This window comes from Dermacentor albipictus, chromosome 6 (assembly GCF_038994185.2).
Source record: "Dermacentor albipictus isolate Rhodes 1998 colony chromosome 6, USDA_Dalb.pri_finalv2, whole genome shotgun sequence".
NCBI classification, from domain to species: Eukaryota; Metazoa; Arthropoda; class Arachnida; order Ixodida; family Ixodidae; genus Dermacentor; species Dermacentor albipictus.
The window spans coordinates 86,924,219-86,937,302 of record NC_091826.1 but is presented as its reverse complement, the minus strand read 5'-3'; the positions used below and the strand labels follow the sequence as shown (position 1 = coordinate 86,937,302).

At 46.0% G+C, this 13,084-nt stretch overlaps 1 protein-coding gene across 1 annotated transcript in view; it reads left to right on the top strand.

Moving 5' to 3' along the window:
• Positions 1-2,843: 2,843 nt before the first annotated feature.
• Usp14 (ubiquitin specific protease 14) overlaps positions 2,844-13,084 on the top strand; it is a 47,639-nt gene continuing 37,398 nt past the window's right edge. Inside the window, exons 1-5 of the mRNA XM_070540995.1 lie at positions 2,844-3,221; positions 5,130-5,275; positions 7,960-7,992; positions 9,986-10,090; positions 10,913-11,016. Coding sequence (XP_070397096.1) covers positions 3,212-3,221; positions 5,130-5,275; positions 7,960-7,992; positions 9,986-10,090; positions 10,913-11,016 — 398 coding nt within the window. The 5' untranslated portion in view covers positions 2,844-3,211. The remainder of the gene's footprint in view (positions 3,222-5,129; positions 5,276-7,959; positions 7,993-9,985; positions 10,091-10,912; positions 11,017-13,084) is intronic.

The window sequence follows — 13,084 nt, the reverse complement described above, 5'->3', positions numbered from 1 at the left end:
ACTTCCAAACTTCCAGGAAGCCATGCGAACCATCGTATCATTATTGGTACAGTGAGCTGTACGCAGTGGCGTAGCTAGGTCGTCTGGCACCCGAGGCCCATAGGTCTTCTGCCCCCCCCCCCTACCCCGGTTGTAGACGAGGAAGGCGAGGATATCAACAAGTTCCGGGTGTCTTCAGACGTATATGACACCCCCCTCCCCCCCCACTGGCTCCTTGCACCCGGGGCCCACGGCCCCCCGGCCCCCCCTGTTGCTACGCCACTGGCTGTACGCACGCTACCGAATCCATGGTATGGTGTGCTAGAATGGAAAATCAGTTCTGTGGAAATCTGCATTGTGGAGGAAGTTTCATGAAAAGGAAAATATATCATCAACTCGAGAGAAACACGAATTGTGCTTCTCAATTCAATAGTGTGACTGGGCCCTCCGTAATCGAACGTGTAATCCTATGTGCTGGCTGTTCTTGTAACGTACTACTTACCCCTCTTCTTAATGTGATCGCCATTCCTTGAGAACGTCACCGAGTTTGTGGTATGTATGAATATGTTTGCCCGTATATACGTAGCCGTTTTCACGCCAACTTGGTTCAATGATTGGGTATGTGCTACTGAGTATGTGCCGCTCTTCAATTGAAAGAAAAAGCTAAAATTTATCTAGTGTGGGGCGTAATCAAACCCGCGTCACACCGAATGCTCAAGCTAGGTGGTGTAGTGTGTCTATATAAAGTTTAGGTGGGATGGACCTGTTACAGCGAGCGGTCTGCACATTGCCCACCAGGGGCCGCCACACAGGCGCCCTGCCATTGACTGCCTTCTGAGTCGGGAGCAAGCAGGCATCAGCAGCCGCCCGTCGCTCGCCTTATACTATTTAAAACGTGTAAGGACAGAAGGAAGACGGGCCCTATCGTGAACTGCAAGAACTGCGACAGATTCCAAGGTGGGAGATGAGGCTCTGTGTGAGTTTCATCCGCCTCAGCTGCACAAGGAGTTCCCTTGTTTGCGACCGTTTGACGCGCACCTTTCCACAAGGCGAGCGCAAGCTCCACCGCCAGCGATGGATAGCCCAAATGCCGGCATTGACTGCCAGGCGTAACCGCTAAACATCACCTGCAGCAACAACACAGCGTTATCGTAACCGCTTGCACAAAATATCAAGGAATATTCAACTTCAATAAGCATGCAACTGAGCGTTACGTTCTCCGCACGCAAGGGCTACTGACGCGCGATTCTGTCACTTGCGCGTAAAAAGCCGTAGCAAATCACATATCTGCCGAGACGCACATGCGAAAACGAAACGACGCATGGCGGCCATGACGTCTTTCCAGCTCCTGCAATCACTTCCGGTGTTTGTAGTACACAAAAGCATAACCTTCGAACTTGGCTTCTGTTGCGCGAGGGAACCGTTTCCGGGAGTGCTCATTTATTTCGTCACCCCTCAGTGCCTCTAAACTGCTGTACGTTTCAAATGCGATATTTAAAAAAATTCAAATAAAAATTTTTCACTACACCGAATGCACTCAAATTTTGGCAGCTTGCTTTGGAAAGCGTACGGCTTAGCATGAAATGCAAAACTTACGCTCAAAAATTTGGTGTCGCGGCCCCTTTAAATTATTCTTTCTGTTTCTAAGAATGTTCGTTTCTCTTACGCAGTGTACTGGAATCTGGCCGCGAAAAAAAATGACCTTCTGCTATGACAACCTGAGGAGGTATTCCACCTGTCCATTTCATCTGCTTTTGGCGTTCTGATCGGCTGGGCTTGCCTGCGCGTTCGCAGCAGCGAGGTGCCACAGCCAATCATCACATCAGCAGCAAACGAAACGGACATGTCCACTGTGGTGGACTCTTACAGAATACCTTCTCCGGACAAAGCACACCAACCTACGGCAACGTACGTCGTCTCTCGGTCACGGCCTATCTTTGCACCAGCCGGCGATCAATTCCAAGATAATGCGCGCGGGCGGCGTACGCGCTCAGCCGCGCGGACAGCTATGTGCAACCGCGGCCGGGTTGGAGGAAGAGACGCCTGTTCAACTGCACCCCCCCCCCTTCTCTTAGCGTGTGCTTATACACGTGACCTACAACATTGCGTGCGCGGGAAGACGGTGCGCACCAAGCCGTCATACTTCTCGACTCACCTTCTCGCTTTCCGTCGCATTCAAAGCGTACGGGGCGCATGGCGCACTAAGATCACAACAGAATCTTATCGCACTAGTACTTTATGCGGAACATCACGCCAAAGGTGGCGCCGACGGCGCAAGTTACCCTGGAGAGCTCCCACTAAAAGTATAACATGACGCAGTAGACCGCGAGTGCCATTTCTCCCTATATCTTCGAGTTCTGCGTTTTAAGGTATTCGAAAATGTGGCATTCTTTTTATTTGCCTCATTTACTTGTCTAATACGGTCTTCTTTGAGAGCGTTTTAGTTATAATTGCGAAATTTCGCTTTTTAAATTTTGCGCGCGTGGCTCAACAGTAGCTCGTAGCGCCCCCTGGCGTCATTGCAAATGGACTAGTGACGTCATACATAAATACCGTTTATTCTTCCAAAATGAAACCGTGAAATGTATATCACAAGCTCATAGTTGTCATTATTTTTACTAATTAATATATTGAGCTCACGCGCTTTATTTTATTTAAAGCATTTATTACCTGTGACTTGGATTGACTAGAAACGTACTAATGTACAATGTCACATGGTTGCGGAAAACAAATATTCATACTCCTTTCACAAATAATAAATTTTGTCGTCTACTACATTAGTGAAAAAATATTCAAGTATGTTATTCTTAACGTAGCTTCTTGCTCCAAGTTTGTTACGAGTATTGTCGGCGTGACTACGGCGTCGCTGTCACTGCGACAATTCACTTTTTGATTGCGCGGAGACCGAAGAGTGGCGGAGTGACTGTGTGGTTTTCTGTGAAACGTGTGTTCACGCTGCCTCTGTTTCGTGACTTGTTTCTTGCCCGACCCCGAACGCCAGTGCATACACTCTTCGTCGGTTGTATTTCCTCGCCTCGCACGAGCCCGCCGCGAAAATAACGGCGAGTGGATTGCCGGCGTGCCGACAAGACAACTGCATTGCTGCAACCTACATGACTTGGTAGTTTATTTCGCCGCTTCGAAAAGGACCGCATCCACCAAATTTTGCTCGCACTAGCAGCGGTCTCGATATCAAAAGCAGCATAGACACGGTTCATCAACCTTGGCGACGATGTACAAAGGTTTGGAGGAACCGCTTTCTTTCTTGTGAAGCGTCACGGTTGCGCCTGTCGCGGCAGTTTCTTGGAAGCCGGTGACGTTTCGTACCGTTATTTTTCCCACGAAGTACTCGTTCGACCTTCTGTTAAGTCGCCCGATGTATAAGATTGGGCTAGCGAACGAGAAATTTAACAACCTAACTACGTTGTAGTCCAGGCGAGAATTCTGACGCTTGTTGACAATTCGCACTAATTGATCCGTTGTTTGGATCCTACGGGATCAACAACTGCAGTTAGTGCGTCTGCATAACAATGCTGACGTAAGCATGAGGCAGCTCTAATCGATTGCGACATTGCGGCATGTTTGCACACTACTGCTCTTCAGGTAGGGGCACCAAATGCGCGAAGTTGGCGAACTGTTCGCGTTGAAAATCGTGCGATGTCATGAAAACGCGATATTTACTGGCCTTGATGAATTCCCGCAGCCATCAGAACTGTGACCAGCATGCGCGTGAGTTGTCACTATCAAGCACGAAACGTAACGGTTTCAGTGACACCGCGTTGAGCACACAGTAGGTTTGGCTTGTCGGTAGTACTTTAGCCGTCTGCTTGCTTCGTGTGTTTGTTTGTGTCTCCCTCTGTTTTTAAAGCTGGTCACCGTTTCAAGTCTTTGAAATTGACGACCATCTGATTATTGCAGGACGTGTGTAGTTGGGAGTGCATTAAAGCCGACCTCATTGAAACTGACCCCATTAATCGATACGTCAAGTTAGCGAGCTCCACAAATGAAGCTTTTGTCACTGTTTGCTCTGGCGGCTTACAAAATACGGCGCATGTATACAAAAGCAGCGCCTCTTCGTGCCTTAAATGGCTTGTTAAAAGCTAGCAAATTTTTATAAATGACCAAAACAATGCTGTGTGTTGGACAAGATCGAACAATGAAACAATCAGTGGTCATCACAACACCTGAGTAACGGCTCACTGCTGGCATTATATATGAACTTGTCAGGAACAACTCGTTCATTGCCTTCATATACAGACTTGGTGCTCTTTAGGTGGGTACAGTAAAGAAGTTGCCTAGAAGAGAAAAAAAAATGTTAATAATAAAATGCTAGAAAATTTTCTTGCACACCTCTTGTCCGGTGTTTGAAGTAGCATCACATCAATAAATATTTCATTCATTGATATGTGTGTAATCTTTTCATTCATGCTAAACAGCAGGAGCAACCCAAGGCAAGGATTAAAAAAAGTAATGAAACAAGCAGGCTTTCTTGTGTTATCAATTATATTGTATTCAGTACCCAGGCATCAGGCAGCTAATATTTGGCTGGGAGGCAGTGCATAACACATGAAAACAAAGAAAGCACCACAACAGTCACTTCAACAAATTTTATTGCCTTGAATGTTTACTCTACATCGTGCAGCAAAACCAGAAACAATTGCAGAAAAATGTTGTACTAGCACCGTCTCCGAGTGTAGAGCGGGGGCCAAGCTGGTAGTTAAAGGATGATAAAGTTCATCATTTGTTGCACGTTCAAGGAATTGAGGCGTCATACTATAAGGTCAGCGACTATATAACAAAAAAGCGAAGCACAAATTTTGTGTTCCTCTTTAAAGTAGAATGAACAAGTGTGCCGTGTCACTGACGATCAAAATGAGCAGCAGTAGACATCAGTGAACAGCACTTTTTTTTTTCAAGGGTATTTGCAATTTCTGTACGATAAACACTATTCAGCGACAGTTAAAGGGTTAGGTAATGCACTGGTTCCTAACCAGTGATCAGGTTAGGAAATTTGTAGGCATAGGATGGTATCGGCTGACATAAGACATACATAGATAGAAGGCCGGGAGAGGCCATCTTCAGTCGACATAAAATTGTGTGGTGACGATGATGATTGACTGTGTTCATACTCTTGCACGAATCTGTTACAGTCAAGGTGAAATGGGGCAAGGAGACGTACCCCAATGTGGAGGTGGACACCCGTGAGGAGCCCATGTTGTTCAAGGCGCAGCTGTTTGCACTCACGGGCGTAGAACCTGACCGTCAGAAAGTGCTCGTCAAGGGCTCCGTGCTTAAGGTACAGTTGAAATCTAGCCCTTCACTCATAATGAAGCGACCTTTGCAGTAGCACTGACTGCTTATTCGGGGAGCAAAAAAAAAAAAAGCTTATGTCAATCGGATGCAATGTTGGAAGTGATGCCAGGCTTGTTCGAGTTAGCAAGGTAGCAGCAGTAGCAGACGACTTGACCGACTTGACCACAGTGTTGTTAGCAAGGTAGCAGCAGTAGCAGACGACACGACCGCAGTGTCATTGCCTGTAGCTGTTAGCTATCCGCATCACAAGGATGAAGACGACCTATGGCGCTTGTTGCAAGAAAAAAATGTTGATGAGAGGTGTGTGTGCAGAGAAGTACACAACATATGTAAATACACTTAAAGCTTCGTACCTCTTGTGTCACAGAGCCACATGTGTCTTTGGGTATTGGTCAAGAATCCGCGCATACCCATCGACCCAAGTTGTTTGCTAGGCCAGACAGTAATCAGCAGCAAGAGGAGAGGGAGGAGGAACGGAAAGAGGAGTGAGTTAAAGGGACACTAAAGTGGAAAATGATTTATTCTGCATCAGTAAATTATCGTTCTACAACACCGAAAATGCCACTCTTACAACGATAAGACGTTTGGTAAGCCAGAAAAAGCACAAGAACGAAATACGGGTGGCGACGCCTACTTAAGTTCTCGCACCTGGGCTCTGTGACGTCTTGGATTTTGATGGCATCTTCTAGGGCCTGCTAATTATATATAGTGGTACAGATTGACTACATTGTGTTCTAAAGGAAACAAATATTACACATGGGAAGTTTCGGAAACCTTTATTCAGCCAACGCGACCCAAATGCGAAAACATACTTTGGAATCCCTGACGTCACGCTGACATACCGGCGCTGGGTTTTTGGCGCAAAATTCAAATACTGATACTTGGACCTTCATTTTCTTGTCTAATAATCAAACTATTTTTTTTTAAATGACTGCCTGCAAGGTTCTCAAGCAATGCTTTATAAGTCTAAACTGATTTATTGTTTCACTTTAGTGTCCCTTTAATATACAAAATAAAAGAAAGTATGAGATTTTACAAAGACTGAGAGGGTACAGAAACTGCAAAATACAGTAAAACTTTAATGTAAAAGATAATGAATCAGCAGATATAATCAACCAAATGCAGGAATCAGACAATAAAGCCGGATAAGCTACCATGGATGCTATCGCCCCTGTCCACTTTTTTGGGTGCAGTGGAATCTCATTAATCCGAACCTGCCTAATTCGAATTTCTGGTTTATTCGAGCATATGCTGTGGCCCTGTCACAGTAATATGTATTCCAGTGTGTGCAAAGTCATGGTAATTTGAATACAAAAGTATTTCAATGGCTAATTTGAACATGCTGTCCCGCTGACCGTGCTCTTGGTGGTGTGCCAAGTCATGCAGCAGCATTTCTGACCCGGCAGAATGCTACCGTTTAAAATTTCAGCTCAAAAGAGCTAGTATTTTAGCTGGGGGAGTCGAGTATACTTGGTGCACCTATTAGTGGAACACTGATTGTGGACATGTGACTGTTGTGAAGTGTTTGTGTGGTTTATATCACTCACTTAGAGTGTACTATTAATAGCTGTTAGTGACAAGCTTTACATGTTTTCTCACTCATTGCATGTCGCAAAATGGTAAGAATTAATAATGACATAGGCTAGACTCAAAGTGCTTTAATGTACCTTTTCACAGCAAGTTGTGTAGGTTTTCATGATGGCTGTACTGTACAAAATGTGAATAATTCATGTGGCTGTAAGTTAGATGTAGATAAATTCCTAATGCAAGTTTTAAAAACGAAATCTGTACAGTCCTGGGGTTGTTGGTAAAGTACATGTTAAAAAAAAATGCAACCGAAATAAAATTGTTCAGAATTATAAATAGTTGAATTCTGTGGTTTTTGTTCCGAAAATTGTAGCCTTATTACGAGGCATTTTGACCACCTCGGTTTCTTCAACACACACTTAAATCGAAGTACGGGGTCATTCTTGCATTTGCCCACGTCGGACTGTGGCAGCCAAGGCCTACCCGTGACCTCGAGCAAAAGTAAAAGGGGAAGACAAATTGAGGGAAGTCATAAATGTATAGTAAAGTGTCATTTATGGGAAGGTGGCAAAGAATAAAACAAGCGTTAAAAAGAAGTTGCAATCAATTAACAGGTGTTTGCCGTGTCACTTTTGCTATTTCTGAATGCTGCTCCAGACCAGAAATTTTTTAAAAGGCGGTAGCAGTGAGCAATGCAAGCCAGGACATGTCACAGAGGTAGTACAGTGGCCCAGTACTTGGCAAAGATTGCACAAACGTACACAGAAAGCAAGAGCTAGTTGCATGTCTTCAAAACAGCAAACTCCTCACTAAATGGCATTCTGATGTGATGCTTGCAAAGAGAGTTCAGACAACTAGCACTCTAGGAAGTGGCACAAATTGGCAACTACAACTGGCTTGTGTATGAAAAATGCACAGAATGCCCAGGCACACGCTTCGTGACGATGAATTGGGGACAACAGTTGTCTGGTGAATGAGTAGCAGTCCCTTTTTGACAAGCACTTGCTGCGGCATTCTTAACCTGTCTCAACCTTAACTAGCCTCATCTTCCGTCTTTCTTAACCTGTTGCTGACTGTTGTTTAACTGCTGTTTACTGCTATGGGTCGCTACATTGTTGTCATCGCATTGTACCTTTGCAGGACCATGACTGGGGAAATGTGCAGCTCAAAGATGTAAGTTCCTGTCTCCTGCCTTGTTTGTCTTCTCCTCTTCTTGCAGTCTGTCGTGTGTTTTGCACTCCAGTTAACAGACTGCAAAACAAGTGTGTACGTCCTGTGTGAACAGATGCAATTTGTGGAGCACCTGCTGCTGATCTTGGCCAAATGATTTTACTTGACACGTTGCTTAGAGATCGCAAGTACACAAGAGAGCCCACCTGCGTCCTGTAGCAGCAAATCCGACTTCACTTGGCACTGGAGATATTGATAACAGCATCGTGCTAGGCTGCTGGTATCCAGAGCCCTAATATTTTGCTGGCTACATGTTGTCCATTTTTTTTATTCCAGGTTATTATACACAAGTAACAATCACTTGTTGGACCTGTAGCCGAAGGCTAGTTAAAGGTCCGATACAAAAAATTAGGAGCTGTCCTCTGCTTTGCCAACTTTGTTCAGTACAGTCAAAACCACTTATAACGATATTGGGTTTAACAATATATCGGATATAACAACAAGCAGCCGATGCACTGTCAACTTTTGTATGTGCTTTGTCATAAAATAAACCGCTGACTACAATGCTCCAATGCCACGTTATTGGTCATAACAACTAAATATGGCTTTTAGGTGTGTGTGTGTGTGTGTGTGCTGAAAGGAAAAGAAAGCGAAATTCTCGAGAAAAAAACATTGCAAGCCACTTGTCACACCGGCCTGCGTGTTGCGCACCCCGCAAGACACTTTGTCGCATTAAAAGAAAGAATGCAAGCCGCTTTGCCAGACCTGCCTTTGTGCAATGCACCCCGCATGGCATGCCTTCATCACATCGCATTGTCAGCCTCGCGCCCTTCCTCTTCTTCTTTCCACCCTTTCGCTGATGCCGGGGGGGATGTACAGAGAGGGGCGACAAAGGCAGGGTGCTGAGCACGAAGGCGGATATGGCGAAGTGGCTTCTACGTCCTTTTTTTTTCTAGATTTTGCATTCCTTTTCTTTTCGGCACAGACATCCAGTAGCCGGATTTAATTGGTATAGCCAATAATGCGGCATGGGAACAGTGTAGTGAGCAGTTTATTTTACCATAGAAGACTGAAAAAGTTCACAGTGCAGGACCTGCTCATTGTTAGTACGGGTATAGTTAAAATCAGTAATGCTTTAAGTGAGTTTCACTGTGCTTCTTTCTGTTTAATTAAAACGTGAATGTTTGCCCCCTCTGATTTTTCCATGCCACCTGGTTATAACAATTCCCAGTTATAACAGTTGGATTACATTGGCACTTGAATAATGTTATAAGGGGTTTTGATTGGAAAGGCTTGAACTCATGTCAACCATCCAGTCATGAGAGCTGGCTTAATCATCTAGAGATATGAGGAAGAAGGCTCTTATGACCAGCTTGTGATGTCCTGCCTTTAAGCTGCCAGAATGCTTTTTCTTTTCTTTTATTCTGGAGGCTGTTGCGAAGAAGCATGACATGCGCTTAAGCAGCATCACCAGCACCTTGCAGTAGCTAGTGGAACTCTATCTTGGATGCCAGCTTTCATCCAAGCCTGAGATATCTTCACGCTACAATAAGCAGCGTTTTAATGTGTGGAGGCAAGGTCATACAAGGTGAAGTATTTAAGTAGTGGGAGATTCATGCAGGCGTGAGGCTTGTGTGATGTTGCCCTGATGGTGTTGGGGCCATGTTCTGCGCTCGGAGTCCTAGGAGAGGGCACCCACCCCGGTTCGCCACTCCAAAATCTATCTGAGGAGGTGAAGGGTCGCATAATACCATAGGTTTTTCAGGAGTTTTACCGAATTTTCAGCCGATCCCGCGCAGGCATTGTCACCAGCATCTTGACAAGCAACTGCAGATTGCCGAGAAAGGCCTTTGCCCTGCATTTGATGTTAGTATGATGATTACAATAGTGATAGTGATTATGATGATGATGATGATGCAAAAGGTTGAAGCATTCATCCACCCCTTCTGGCGTTCCTCCTGCCAACTGCAAAATACGGTGCCTTTCAATTTGCCAGGGTGCTGTGGTGCTGCTCATGGGCACCAAGGAAGCGCTACCCTCGGAACCTGCCGAGAAGCCAGTCTTCATGGAGGACATGTCCGAGAGTGAGCTGGCCACTGCGGTAAGCCTTGCGCAGCACGTTACCTGTGTTTGGGGAGGCCACGGGAGGAAGCCAGAATTAGTTTGGCGACCAAACGTTTCCTAACCCCTTCAGGCGCCAAGTAATTCAGTTGATTGGCAGTTTAGTTTCACGTTTCTTCAAACTCTAAATTACAGGCACACAGCCACAGAATAGATTAAGAAAATTCAATTTTTCTAGGAGTTCTCTTCAAGGTTAGAGAATGTAGATTCTATGCATACCTACCAAGTCTCCCAACTTTCTTGTAAAGTTATGATATTACAAATGTTGTCAAGTTTTATGAAGAAGTGTTGAAGGATGAGGTGGCTAAATATTTGAAAGAACACATACAAAAGAGAAATAGCAATAGTACCTGTACATTCCCTTTGGTGAGGGAGACAGCAGGTAAATGCCTTACTGAGTAGCCTAGCACCTATCACACCATGCTTTGAAATAGCCGCAGCCTTCGCTGGTGCTTGGCAGCCCTTTTCAATTCACAGTAATTGTTCTTCAGTGGCACAAACACCTGCTTACATGTCAAAACTCAACAACGAAGTGACTGTTTTCCATTTCACTAAACACAGCGCACCCGTCCGCCTAGCATCCACTCGTGCGTACACACAAGGTCAAGAGTATAGGCTGCTAAAATCGTTTGCCGACATTGACGTCCCTCAATCCTTAGAGTTTTTGTGCGAGCGGGGGAGAAGCACAAAGCATGGCATGACAGCTCATGATGTTGTGCTCCCTTCCTCGTCGAGCGTTTTCTCGTGTTAGTACCACTTCGGGAGTATTCCACGTGAGCCTGATCTTGTGTTATCATCGCAGCTGGACCTGCCGGCAGGCTTGACGAACCTGGGCAACACATGTTACATGAACGCCACTGTCCAGTGCCTCCTCACCGTGCCAGAGCTCAAGGAGGCGCTCAAGAAGTGAGTACTGTTCCGTAGACTCTGGCCTGCTGCTTTTTCTCCATTCGTGTAGTTGCAGTGAACGTCCAATTTCCCGTACTCCTGAGGCACGATGAAAACGTCTGAAAAATCGGGCAGTCCCAAAAAACAAATGCATGCTTTTTACTACCGCTCGCTCCCTCGCTCCTGCTACTGCACTTCCTTACTACAGCATTTAAAGAGTTTTCGCAATCATTGAGTGAGACGTGTTTATGTCTACGTCTACTTGTGCGTGCCTGACGCCATGCTTGTAAATTTAGTTAGTGAGTGAATGTTTAAAAGTTTATACGGCAGATACAACTACTATCCTTACTTTTCGTATAGCTGTCTATTAATTTGCTATCATAATCGATGCTTCACCTTTCAGGCGAAACTGCAACTTTTTTTATTTATCGCAACTTTAGTGCATTGGGAGTAAATCCTTAGTCTCTTCCAACTGAGAGAAAGTTGTATTTCTGTATGAAAGAATGAGGTGCGCGGTACTGTAAAGGACATTTCTTCTTTAAGTCACGGCAAATGGGTGCACGTAACAATCGAGAGCATTCTTTTTTTTTTTCCTTTCTTGTGGTCATGGAAAATGGGTGCGCGTTACAATCAAGGTCACGTTATAATCGAGTAAATACAATAATGTGTCTCGTGGCAGTGGCCCCTTTCCACTCTTATGGCACATTCACACCGAAAGCGGAGCGTCTAAGCGGCCAAGCGGATTTTCAACGCGGCGAGGCGGTGAGCGCGCGCGCCTGTTCAGACCAGACGGCTTGCCTGGCGGCCCACGTGGCAGCGAAGGCGGAGCATCCGGCGTTTTCGTGGCACACGTGTCGCCATCTCTTGGCACCAGTCTCCCGTCCTCAACGCGCGCGCGAGCGTCGTCACCGCGCCACCGTCGTCTGGACGGCCGCTCGTGCTTGCTAACCACTTGTGAAGCAGCTCAGACGAAGAAGACGAAATAGTTGGCATTCTACTCGCCGCTACTTCAGGAGCTTTTCAAGACGAGCAGCAGAAAGCTCGAAGACCGCCCGCCAACACCGCTGGTGGGTCCGCCCCGCCTTGCAAGAACGAGAGCGAATTGGTCATGCCAGTGCTTTGATGCTTGTATTCAGTGTCCTTGAGTACGCCATGTCTCTTGTCACATACCATCGCGCAACATTTAATGGTGTCGATCAAAAGTGCAGCGCAAAATCCAGCTGTCTCGGTGGATGCCTTTTGAGTCGGCGTGTCTCCTCGAGCCCTGGTTGGCTGCGGGAAAGCGGGAAGCTCCAGCGGGGCGGAAAAAATCGGTCCGAGAGCGATCGGGCTGCCTGCCGCGTTTTCCACCTGCTTTGCCCGCTCGGCGAGGAGGTTTTCGCCGCTTTCCGCCTGCCCGCTTTGCCCGCCCCGCCTTCGGTGTGAATGCGCCTTTAGTATGCTTCATCTTAATGCGTTGTATATGCCTGACCGCATAACACCGCTGTACTGCGGCGAAGCTGACTTTTAGAAACCGACTTTATGCTATGCTTCTGAGACTTTTGAACTGCTTTCTGCGCTTCGACGCTACTGGCAAGAATGGTGAAGGTGGAGTCGGCACCATTGCTGACAGCAGCGGATTGTTTTGACGAAAAACACAGCACCGAGCAGCACGAAGCTTTTTAACGAGTGTAACACGATGGCCGTGGTGGTTACGACTGGCTACTGCTGCTAGAAGATTGTCATGCGAAGGTGTTGGCTTGAGGCAGCAAGATAATCAAAATGGCGGCGGTGGAGGCTTGAATTGGTGGTTTCGGACGTATAGTCACAGCAAAAAGTTGGGAAAATCAGACGATCAAGGGTTTCAGCATCTGAAATTTCTGGTGTCCTTATATATTAGATGAAGGAGTATGCGGCGGTATGCTAGAGGCATGTGAATTAGCAGGCATGTTAAAAAAATTGGGCGTCCGAAAAATCTGGTCGTTGACTGTATTTACTGTATCTTTATGTGTATAACCCACGCCAAATATGCAAATTATTTAGCAGTAAAGTCAGCGTGCACATTATATGCGAATTTCACCTTTAGGTGTGGCTCGCGCTGCCATGG